Source organism: Cotesia typhae, unplaced genomic scaffold, assembly GCF_013202065.1.
Source record: "Cotesia typhae breed Kobodo isofemale line unplaced genomic scaffold, CoteBio_Ctyphae scaffold_13, whole genome shotgun sequence".
NCBI lineage: Eukaryota > Metazoa > Arthropoda > Insecta > Hymenoptera > Braconidae > Cotesia > Cotesia typhae.
Genome location: NW_027423774.1, coordinates 19,500,844 through 19,514,039, shown reverse-complemented (window position 1 = coordinate 19,514,039; position 13,196 = coordinate 19,500,844). Strand labels below are relative to the sequence as shown.

Here is a 13,196-nt window from a genome sequence, read left to right as displayed (position 1 = left end):
TACCCAGAATTTATTACTCAATGCTCTTATCAAGGTTGCCACGAGGAAATAATACCCGGAAAAAATTAAAGACAATGAGAGCAAGTACAATGCCCGATAAAAATAAAAATATTTTATTAAAAATTCTTATAGATTGTAAGATTGTAATAATATTGTTGTTGCAGCCGTAGGATAAAGTAACATAAAGGGTAAATTGAAAAAGTGCAGGTGGAATGGAGAAACAGCGAGTCCATTGATCATCGATCAAATCGAGGATAATCGACCGCGAACTTTCGGTCAACGAACTGTTACGATATCGCCTATTATTGTTTTTATTGCCAATTATATTTTTTTGAGTTAGAGTTGTAGCGAACAAAAGGAAGAATATTTTAATTAACGCTACGAAGGATGATTATTGATTATTAAAAAATAATGCCGGTGGAACAATGTTGACAAAAGCGCGTTGTTGCCGGATAATAGAATAGCGAAGTATTGTATGTTACATTTGGTATATTTATAGTATATAATAGAGATTGACTAATAATTATCAAGTACAGCCTACCGATCTTTATACATTACATAGATTGGACGTGATGACCTACATGTTTATGTATCGTATGACGATTGCGTTATATCTACTGTGAACGATGTGCTTACATTTACATTTATACTTAGATTGAGACTAAATAACATCAAGGTATGCGTTGTTACATCAATTTATTGATTTTAATGACACAATATCTATTTTTATAATACTTTTGATGTCTTTCTTTTAATTTTATGAATTTTAACTGCACAGTAAAAAATTTTGCGTCATTGCGTCGAAAAATTTTGTGTTAAAAATTTTTTTGTCAAATATTTAACAATTTTTTGTGTTAATTTAACTGAATGAATGTCACAAAAAATTTTATCACTAAGTTTTTTGATGAAATGACGTAAAATTTTTTATTTTGTGAGAAATTTTAAGATTTTTGATAATTAGATACAATAAGCTTTTAAAAAAAAATTTTTTTCAGCAAATTTTGACTTTTAAAAATTTTTAAATAATTAATTAACATTAAAAATTATAAATTAATAAAAAAAATTGTGAAATTAATGTATGGTAAATTTTTTTCAGCAAATTTTGGCTTTTAACAATTTAAAAATAATTAATTAACATTAAAAATTAGAAATTAATAAAAAAAATTTTTAAATTAATGAACAGTAAATTTTTTTTTCAATTGTTTTACTTTTAAAGCGCAAAATGGAAAAAATTTACAATGTTTAAAAATTAATTAATTTTTAAATTGTCAATTAAAGATTCAAATTTTAAATAAAAAAATTCAATTTTTTTCTAATTTAAAATTTGCAATTTTATTTTAAATTCAAACAATTTATTTTGCGTCATTGATGAAGAATTAATAAAAAAAAAAGCGAATGAATATGTATTAAAATGAAATTTTCTAATAAAGTCACCAATAAATAAAGTATACAGTGTGTTTACGCTCAGTAGAATGAACAGCCGAGAAAATAGTGTAGAAAAATTTAAATTTTCTAGGTAAATGAAAGTATGATACAAGGTCTTGTGTCTCGAGTCTCAGGATTTAAATATACGTTCAACATTATACTTAGACATTGCACTGGATCTCATAATATAATATAATATAATATAATATTATATGGACATTACGCGTCTCGATGTTATAAATTTCATGATACTTGTCAGTTACAACACAACACAGCTCTATTCATAGTCGCAATAAGTATAACCATAAATCCTAAGTGCAGTGGTAATTGTATCGATAACCGTGAGAGCTCGAGTGCTCGGTTTAAACGCTAGCAATTCATTCTAATGCGAGTAATATAATCGAGAGGAGGTTCAGGTAGAAAGACTTTTTATTTAACTTTATACTTTTATTGTTCATTCGAGTGAGATCAAGTGCAACGTCTGCGTCTATACATTCCGAACTCATTTCTTCAGCCTCTGTTATTTCTTCCTCCGTTGCCCCAACGGTCCAATAAATCCAATAAATTTACATTATTCAAATGTTAATTAAAATTAAAATTTTTTAATTTTTTAATTTTTGTAACAAATTAATTACAATAAAAAAAATGCTTCAAAAAATTTCTACTGATAATTTTTTTTAATTTTTAAATGTAGAATTTTTTAATTAAATTTTTTTTAAATGTAATTTTTCATCAAATAAAATAAACCGCTGAATTTCTTCTTTTCTTCTTTGCACGGTAAATTGTTGTAATAGGTCATAAGTTACAAGTTCTTACGCTCCAAATGAGCACTAAGTGAAACTGGAGGCAAATGACAACAGTGCAGGGATTGGTAAAGCCGAAAAAAAGTGAAACCAGATAAATAGTTGCGGTTTTATAAAAATATCGCTTTTTAAAAAGATAAAGGATGGAAAAAATAAAGGACAAGCATTTATATATAATGGATAGAGGTGAGCCGACGGTACTTCCGGTGGACACCACCCGGAACACAAATTCACTAGAGCGTATATATCAACTGGACAGAATAATTTATCACATGGCCAAAGAGGTTAGGAGTCTACGCTGTCTATTTCTTCCTACAAATTTTCTCGTTATTTTTTTCTTATTGATAAAAAAATTATTATAGATATTTTTATTTACTAATCAACATTTATGCCAAGGCTCCGTAGGCCAAATGGCAAGCTAAAAAATACATAAATATCGTATATTCAAATTTTTAATCTATAATAATATTATTTAATATGTAAGTTTAAATTTATAGAATTAAAAATACAAAATTTTCATTTTTATCAGAGTCGTTTCCAATTAAAGCTTACTCAGGAAGAAAGAAAGTCTTGAGTCCAACGTAAATTTTCTTAAATCAAAAAAATCTTAGAGAAGATTGAAAATTTCTTGAATTCTAAAAATTTTCTTCGTAAAATATTTTTATCACTTATTTACACAGAAAAAAAATCAATTTGAATGAAGAGAAAAATTTTTGATTCAAAAAAATAATTTTGAAAAGTTTCATTTTCTTTATTTCAATTAAAATTTAATTAAACCAAGAAAAATTTCTTAATTCAAGAATTTTTTTACTTAAATTAAGAAAATGAAGTTCTTCAAAATTATTTACTTAATTCGAGTAAATTTTTTTTCTTTGTAAATATTATTAAATTATATAAAAAAATTGAACTAGTCATTATAATTAATTAATTATATTAAATTAATATAAATTTCTTTTTTGAGTTATAATTCTTATGGAAAAATACCTAAAGAATCAATATCAAGCATGATATAATTTATTAAATTCAACGACGTGAATATCCAAAAATAACATCAATAAAAAACAATTAAGAGGGAGAAAAAATAGAATTAAGACAAATTAAAGCAGGAGGGGACGTGAGATAATTGAAATAGAGGAAAATGGGGTAAATAAAAGAAAAGGGTAAATTTCAGGCAGGGAATAAATTGGAGAATTATGATTAAAGTTATTGATTATTAAAGCAAACTACTTTGTAACTAAAACAGTTTTTTTTTTTTTTTCGAGCCCAATAAACTTAGAAAAACATCTAGGTAATGAGAATAATGGATTGTTGTCTGAGTTTTTGTCTCATTAATTTTAAACGGTGGAATAAACCGGATTTAATGAGCGCTAATGAAGTCAGGAGCCTGTCTGTGTTTTTATTACCAATTACCAGGTATTGTTATTAATTATTAACTATTAATTATTCTTATTCTATTGTATTATATTACATAATAAATAAAAAGAGCGACGGTGAGAGTCAGCGGAGTAAAACGATGTAACTAACAACGAGAGTAATTTCAGAATGGACCTGATCTACGTTAAATGGCAGCTATTATCGACATGACATCCTGCCTGCTGTCATTACGGATGAATTCGACACGCAAGTATTGTGTGCATACTTTTGTAAATCAAGTCTTGCGAAATATAAAACAATTTCCGAGTCTAGTAAGAATAATAGATAAATAACTGGGTTTTAAAATTCTCTCGTTTATTATTTTTAATTTTAAATTGTCAATTGTCGATATATGCAGTAAAAAAAATTTTTTAAACATTTCTATATTAAATATTTAATACTTTTTTGTGTTGATTCAACACAAAAATTTGTAACACTAAGTTTTTTTACTAAAGACGAAATATTTTAGTGTTAATCTCCGGAGTAGATGCGAAAAAAAATAAACAATGAAAAGAAATTGAATTAATGGTATCTTACAGGCAACATTAGTTCCGGTTTTGTTTTGTTTTATTTATCGCTTTTATAAATTATGAATTTTCTCACGGGCTTTATTATATTTGCTCGTGAGATACCGGCTACTGACTTGACCCGTAAACTTGACTCGTTGTACACGTTACAAGCTTCGCTCAAACTTCCGAGATTATTGTTATTAACTCTCCAGCCAGGATTTTATTGTAGTTTATGTAATTGGTATGTCAAGTGCAAGAATTATGAACAATTTTTTTATTTATTTATTTTTTTTTGTATATAAGTAATTTACAATTTTCTCTACAATTGATCGAAATTTTGAAGGTTTAATTGAGTAGAAAAAATTTTTTTTAAGCTTTTTATTAAATTTATTTTTACTTACTTGAAAAATTTAACATTTCTTTGTGTTAATTCTTTTAAATCAAGACAAAAAACGTGTTAAAAATTTTAAACAAATTTATTTAACGCAAAATTTTTTACTGTGTAATAAAATAAAATCATTATAAATAAAAAAATCGTGCCGGAATTTTTTCCACCTGTGGTTAAATATTAAGCATACAATGAAGAAACAAAAGTTTTAAAGAAAAACACTGAAAAAAAATTAACTTGGATCAAGAGAAAAATTTTTGAACCAAGAAAATTTTAAATTAAATTTACTTAAATTTCTTAGTTTAAGAATTTTTCTACTCAAATTTAAATAAAATTTTTCAAAATTATTTACTTAACTCAAATAAATTTTTTTTTCTGTGAATAAAAACAAGTATTAGGTAGAAGGAAGAATAAAAATTCCCTTTCTATAAATTAACTAAAGAATGTAAATCGTTTAATTACATAAGAGCCGTGGAGTAGAGAGTACATCAAAGTCTGAGGTATTTAAGTTCCCAGGGTCTACCAGCATCTTCTTTGTGGAAAAGGCAAAGGTGCAAGGAAGTCAGTGCAAGTAATACAAGAGCGAGGCGATATGTACAACCAAGAGGATGTCGATGCCGGTAAAATGCGTCAGGGTCAATAATAGTATCAGGGGATATTACGCCGGGTATAATTATCCTGTTAGACTTAACCAGTAAGCTTAACTAGAAATTCAGTCAACGGGAAAGTTGAGAATCTTGAGCACCGAGTTTCTCCTCTTTAATAGAAAACGTTCATCTGCTCGAGATATAATCTCGATCTGTATAATCAATCTCCAAGTGATAAATATTATCACACTCTAAATTATAAATTATTACCGGTTATTTATTTTATTACATCGTTAGCACTTTTTGAAATTGTATAATAGTGGACAATATCAGTCATAAATTTATATTTATTGATTTTTAGTGGAAAAGATCAGCTTCTATTCGTTCAATCAGCAATTAGACGTTAAATCGAGCTCAGTACAACGGCGTTCATTAACTAGAGACTATTCCGGTTTAATTATCCCGGTTTACTCTTCATTTGTTATTCTATCTTGAGATTTTTCTCGGTTGTCGCCTACATCCTGCATCCTCGAGTCATGATCTTCATTCTCCGTCTTCCTTTTTTACTTCTCTTATTGCGATAAGTACTTTGTTTAATTACAAACTCTACTAATTACCGAGACTTTTATCATCAATAGTTCTTCATCTTATTTGTTCGCCTCTAAACTTTTGCTTCTAATTAAAAACCTCAGAAAAAATTTTTTTTTCTTAAAAATTATTTAACATCCATTAAAATGCCGTCAGTTAATTAAATAAATAATTCTTTAATTAAATAAATATTGAAAATTGGCGATTTTATTGATAATTTAAAGAAACTTCAAACACAGTAAAAAAATTTGCGTCATTGCGTCAAAAAATTGTGATAAAAATTTTTAAATTAAATATTTAACACTTTTTTGTGTTGATTTAACAGAAAAGTGTTAAATATTTAACACAAAGTTTTTTGACGCAAAATTTTTACTGTGTAAGAAATTAAAAAATTTTTGATAATTAGATACAATAAGCCATTAAAAAAATTTTTTTTCAGTAAATTATGATTTTTAACAATTTAAAAATAATTAATTAACATTAAAAATTATAAATTAAAATATTTAACACTAAGTTTTATGACGCACTGACGCAAAATTTTTTTCTGTGTACTTCAATTTTAAATAGCCGTACTTCATTCACTTCCGAGGTTCCGGATTCGAATGCCGGGCAAATTAAAAAAGCAAAGTCGCTTTTTTTTTTTTTTTTTTAATTTTTTTAATAAAGAAGCAAGTGTTACTTCAAATTGAATATTCGAACAGATGCTGGGAATTTTTCAATAAAACAACATATGTAATTCATATTTCAAGAGCATGTGTATGATTTGTATGCATTAGACATCGTTGAAAAGAATGCTAGCATCGAGGAATGTTCGATGACACGTGGGTCGCAATTAAAATAAGTACAATGCATCGAGCAATAAAAGGAAGCGATGCAAATAACAATAGTTAAATATAATAATAATATTTTAGTTGCTGCTGCAATAAAAGCTAAACGGAGCAATTTTAAAATGATTAAAAGCGATTTGGAAAAAAATGGAGAATTTATCGGAATTTAAATCAGCAAACCACTTCCGGCTGAGTCTAGCACTCATTTATATTATGGAAATTCAATGAAATATGTGTACAGCACAGTAGACTATTTTTTAGCTTGTATTGTGTTTGGTTGTATGGGTCCGAGGTTTTGTTCGTTTTGACAGACGTGTCAGGAGAGGACGGTAGACAGTGTTAAATCTCCCTCATGTGAAGTACGATTGTAAGATGTTTTGTACTTTGTATGGGTATTATATTCGCACTCGTATTCGTATAAAATATATAAGTATAAGTATAAGTATTCCCAAAAGGCCGTTGCACTCATCGCGGACTCGGTAAATCATTGGCCCTGCGTGTATAGCGGTACTCACTATCTCTCTCTACCGCTATTTTTTATTCTTTATAATTCACATGTGAACCAACACACCGCAAATGTGTTTTTGGTCGTGGGACGATGAGTGTAACATGAGAATACTTACATTACCTGTACAGAATTATTCTATACTTTCATTTTATCTGATTTTAGCGTATTTGAAGTGTTAATTTAATCTAAGGCTTAATTTTACTTCTGGATTAGCAAAAAAAAAATTTTTTTTAGAAAATTTTGGTTAAAAAATTTTTGTCAAAATTTAAACAAAAAATTTTTATTTAATTTTATAATATTTTTAAATTAAATTTTCATACAAATAATTAAAAAATATTATCTAATTTTAAATAAATTTTTGTTCAAATATTAATTTTATTTTTTACATAATTTTAATATTTTTCAGTTAAAATTAAAAATTTTTCTTTATTTAAAATTATTTTACAAAAATAAATAATTATTGAAATAATTGTTATTAAAAATCATAAAAATAAAATCCAGAGATAAAAGCTATTCCTAATAATAAAATTCTATTATTTTTCATTAATTAATTATTTAATCATAACAAAAAAAATTGGTCATTTATTATCACGAAAAATAATGAAAATTAAGCGAGAAAAAAAATGACAATAATTTATACCCAACAGCTGTAACGAGTTAAAAAAGTACTCCTTAACATTCAGCACCTCAATAGCAGTAAATAAAAGCTTACAGATTAACTGTGAAGACGCCTCGACGTAGCGAAAACTACCATTAGGACAATAAAGGATAAAAAACAATCTATTTATTACCTCGTTACTTTTTTTATTTGGTTATTTCATTTTATTTAGCTTTTCTCGGCTCGAATAGCTGCTGAGTGGAGTGTATATGTGCGCTCTTTATCCGCTTCTTATACCTTGACTGTGTGTTGTATGTACTTTACCCTTACCGGAGTAATCTATTATGTTTAATTCAGGTTTCGTACACGGCAGAGTTATATACAAACACAAATATAAATATAAATACAACAAACACAAGTGTAGGAAGCCCCGTTAACCATGGATGCGTAACAGTACACCTCATAACACCTGTTAGTCCATCTACTGCTCCTTGCAACACTCATACCTCATGCCCGGACTTATTACCTAATGCAACCCATTATTTTACTCTTCTCGTAAAACACCAGATAGTAAAGTACCTGCAGTCAATTAAATTTTGTTTTTATTTTTATTTGTCTGCTCGACGTCTATTATCCAGCGGTCTAGAGCCTTTTTATCACTTTTTTCGTGAAAATAATGAATGATAAAATAATTTATTGTTTTTTCATAAACATAAATAAGAAATGATTTTTTTTTATGGATTATAGTAAGTATTGTTATCTTGGAATGACACATGATGATAATTTAGTCATCACTGCATTTTTTTTAAACTTAGTCATCATTTTTTTCCGCACGTACCAGGAATATTAAATAGATAATTTATTTACTGATTGATAAATAAATTAATATTATAATAATTAAAAATTATTATTAATTATCTATAATTACTTGGGGAAAAAAAATTACCAAGAGAATTTATTGAAAAGATTGAAATAATTTTGATCCAAATAAAAATTATATTAAAATTATTTTCTTCAGTCAAGATAATTTTATTCGCTAAAAAATGTTTCTCGATATTAAACCTGCAATTCAATTGATTTTGTGAAAGGTTTCAGGAAAACCTTATAAATGAATTTATTTAATGTCAAATCAGGTGAAAAGACCCAAAAAAAAAAAAAAAAAAAAAAAATGGGTCTTTTCACCTGATTTGACATTAAATATATTTATTTAAGACCTGATTATTTTCCAAAATGAATTTATGTTCAATTAAATTTTTATCAAATGATTGAATTTTTTTTTAGAGTAAAATTTAATTAAATTTTTTAGATATGATTTTAAATTAAAAAAAAAATTTCTATTATTTTTTAAAATTCTTAAAATTTTGAGTATTAATTCTTACAATTTTTTAAAAACTAATTTTTTTTTTATTTAAAAGGAATTTCTAAATAATATTTATGATTTTCCACCCTTAAATTTTCTCACTGTAATAAATTTAAATTTCCAGCTAAATGATCGACCCAAAAGCTCCAAAAATCTCAGAATAAATAATAAATCTTCCCAATTGAATTTCACCATTTAAATAATAAAAAAACTATCTGATTTCTCCTTTCCATTTCCGATAAATATCACAAAGCCAATAACAATTTTCCGTTTTGACGGATGAGATTTGAAATAAAATCTGGAGCGATAAAGCCAACTTTGAAGAAGAAATAAATGTAATAATAAAAAAAAAAAAAAAAAAAAAAAAAAGTGTATTATTATTAAAACATAATACGGTGAAATAAAATAAAAAGAAAAAGATGAGCTGTACGGAGATATCTCATGGGATGACGCCGTAAAGTAACATTGAGAAATATAATAAAATCTCTAGGAAATAAGAAATATAATATAATATAAGAAAAAGGGAAAGATGATCAGGGACGTTGGCGACTGAATGACCCATCAGGGATCTTCTGACACTCGGCAATAATAATATCACAAAAATAGCGAAAAAAATCATTATTTTAATGGGTGTCATGATCATAGCAGCAGTCTGCGTAAATATGAGAAAATTAATTAAGTAAACTCTCGGTATTGTGCGGTATGGTATGGTAAGGTATACAATAACGATAAAAATAAAAAAGCCAGACGACAAAAGTAGGTCAAACGTTATTTCCGGTGTGTTTTTTATTTTCATTTTCATGTTTAATATATGTATCTTTTGCAGGAGTATCAAGCGGATAAAAATCTCCTCGACAATGATTCTGCTTTAAACAAACTTTTTACTTTAACAATTAATATTTTTTATTAAAAAATTAAAACTCAGCACCGTTATTTTATTTAATTTTAATTCAATTCACTTTGTCTATTGTCCTGAAGTTCTATTCTTCGATCTACTATGTCCCTTTATTTTATTTTATACAAATATAACTCTATTTAATTTTTTGCCGATGTACTTGTTATTTTTAGAGTTTGTAAGCGCTTTATCGCTCACCGTGAAATGTGATACAAGCTGATTCCCGCGATACAGGTGTTCTTTGAGCAATTTTGTTCTTTTACAGACGAACCTTTGATGACAATCGGGTTTATTCATTCTTTTTAATTCGTCTTTGTTTGCTATTTAATCCTTGAGATTTTTTTCTGAGCCTTTCAAGTGAATTGCTTTGAAAAATCAACGTTCTTGATAAAAAAAGCTTTTATCGAGTATTAAATATTAATTTTTTTAAAATTTACATAGGAATTTTTAAATCATTTTTTAAAAATATTGAACAGCTATTATAAAGTACGCTATTATTCAATCGCTTTGTTGAATGTTTGATTGCAAAACTAAATTTTTCAACCGAGGAAATGAATGTGTGAAACCTAACAGCTTTCTCGCTGCCAATGAGGAAATTTTCATTCAAATATATTACATTAATAAAAACTGACATTGGTCCGTAGAGCGAAACATTTTATTAAACAGTCGAAAAAACAAATTGAAAATTTAATCGGTCTTATCTCTTACGACTCATTGCAAAATTCATCATCTTTATTTTAATTACGCAATTGTGCAAATAGAATACCAGCGACCTTGCAGTTATAAAAACACCGGCGTATAATTCTATTTCCGCAAGATTGAAAAATTTTATTTAAAAAAAAAAAAAAGATAACATTTATTGTCAATATGCCAAAGGTCAATGTCAAAATAATAATATATTTAATTTTTGTAAAAATTATAAATGTTTAAAATTTTTAAAATCAAATTGTTTTTATTAATTGTCAGAATATTTTTTTAGATTTTTAAAAAATAAAATCAAAATTTTTCAGACAAAGCTTTAAATTTTACAATTAAATTTATAATTTACTTTTTAAGAAATTAATTGAATAATTAAAAAAAAAAATAAAAATTTTGAAGTTTAAAAAAATTAACAGCTGAAAAATTTGCTTTTTTTCCTTTAAAAATTTTTTTTAATTTATTAATTAATATTTTATAAAAAAAAATAAATATTATAATTTAAATTTTCATTTCAATTTTAAGTATAATTTAATAAATAAATAAATTAAAAAAAAATACGAGCTCTAAATTTTTCTTCGTATTAAAAATAATTTTATCCAAAATTTACCGTAATAAATTCCCTAAAATCCCAAGTCATGCCTAACGGATAAAATCAGCAATCGTCTGTAGAATAAACAAACAATCAACCTAAAAACCAAAAAAATAAACAACTCACGGTCAGGAGTGGTGAAGTATCCCCAGGCAGGAGTCGCGGTTGCCGCAGATTGCAGGACAACCGCGAGAATCCCCAGGACGAGTGCACCAGCGGCCCCGCGAGCTGCCAGGGCCCTTTGTTTTCCTCTTCTGGGATCGGTCGCAGTGGCAGCGATCCCGCGCACACCTTGACGGTTTCTCGGATCCGCCATTCTTCATACCGTTGTCCTCGATTAGCTAATTTCTTCTCTCTCTCTACATGTGTTTGCAATTATTTTCTTTTACAAACAGCCAGCTATTAATTTCACCAATATATATTTCTCCGACATGAAAAACCGGTGGTTGGAAAGGGATCCGATCAAAATAGATAACTTTCTCTTTACCGACCTCGCCAACGGGCACCGCAATCTTCCATTACACCATACAATTCTCAAGACCGACACTTATGTTATATTATTTCATATTTTTTTCTTTTCAATATTAAATATTTAACATTAATACTACTATTTGATATTCCTTATCATTATCACCATTACCCACTATCGCGTTAGCTCACGGCGATTAACAAGTGTACACTTATTTTGTAATACACCTATATTTTATATAAAAATTAACTATGATTATTATTAATGTATTGTATTGATACCAGGACTTTTTATTTACTCAGTTGGGCGATTAACCATTTCCCAAACACATTTGACGCACATAAATTCCTGCTTTATCATTTTAACTCACTTTTTAAATTAAAATTTTTCAGTTTATCCCTAAAAAAAAAAATTAAAAAAAATTTTTTTTTCAAATTTCCACAAAACTTTCGTTTTTATCTCTCGAATAAAAAATAATTTATTTTCTAACCACGAGCCTTCCTCCGAACCTGCAATCTCCTCTTGTCTTCCTCAGTTCCTCTCCGCTTCCAGATCACGATTACAAACCGGTTTATCTTACCGCCAGAACTCGCTAAAAATAATCCAGCTTCATGTACCGGTAAACTTGGTACTATCTTCCGGGACCACTTATTATCTTAACTCCTAACTCAAAACCCGTCAAATCATATCAATTTTAGTAATTATTTCTTCTTTCGTATTTCTTCCAAATTAAACAAACTCCCAAAATTCCAAGCCATAATTAATAATTAAAAATTAAGTAAATATCATGGTCCAAAATTTCTAGACAGATCCTAAAAAATATCGTATTTATATCTTATTCCTGCGCTCCATCTTTTCTTCCTTGTTTACCTCCTCAGGCTCGTCCTTTTTACCGGCATCACACTAGACGTCTTTATGCACATATGTGTATATGTGTATATATTTATATATATTTATATATGTGCTACACACCACACACTTGCGGTATATGTGGTATGTAGGTCGTACAGGTAAGCTTCATACAAATACAAACTTGGAGAGAGACAAAAGATTACATCGCGCCTTCTTCCTCACAATTTCCCTTTACTTCGTTCGTTCCTCACCTCCTTCGCCTCCTACTCGCTATTTTTTATGTGTACACACGTAAAACATTTAACAGTATGCAGTATCGTATAAATATGTACAGTGCATGTACCCAGGTTATTGATCACACTCTATCCTTATTTATTTGTACTGTAATAATAATAAAAATAATAAAAATAAGCCGTCAAATATTTCTTATAATTTTACAATTGTTAAATTTTATTTTTTACACTAAAATTCACGTATTTTATTGTTTAAAATAAATTGGTAACTTCAAAAAAAAAATTTGACACTAAGAATTTTGGCGAAGATTTGAATTCAAAATTCCGCGGGATTTTTTTGAAGTTTTTGACACTTTGGAGGCGAATAAAAATTAAATACGATCATTGAAAAGGATTATTGTTGATTTTATTATTAATTATTAAAGTGATCAAATGTTGTTTTTTTGTAGAAAT

The 13,196-nt window shown here is 27.3% G+C and overlaps 1 protein-coding gene across 2 annotated transcripts in view; it reads right to left on the bottom strand.

Moving 5' to 3' along the window:
- Positions 1-13,196, bottom strand: part of LOC141534186 (uncharacterized) — a 20,903-nt gene extending 7,707 nt beyond the window's left edge. Inside the window, exon 1 of one of the 2 annotated variants that reach the window (XM_074253364.1) lies at positions 11,316-13,196. In XM_074253364.1, the coding sequence (XP_074109465.1) occupies positions 11,316-11,505 (190 nt within the window). In that variant the 5' untranslated portion in view covers positions 11,506-13,196. The remainder of the gene's footprint in view (positions 1-11,315) is intronic. The other variant, XM_074253363.1, reaches the window with a different exon arrangement.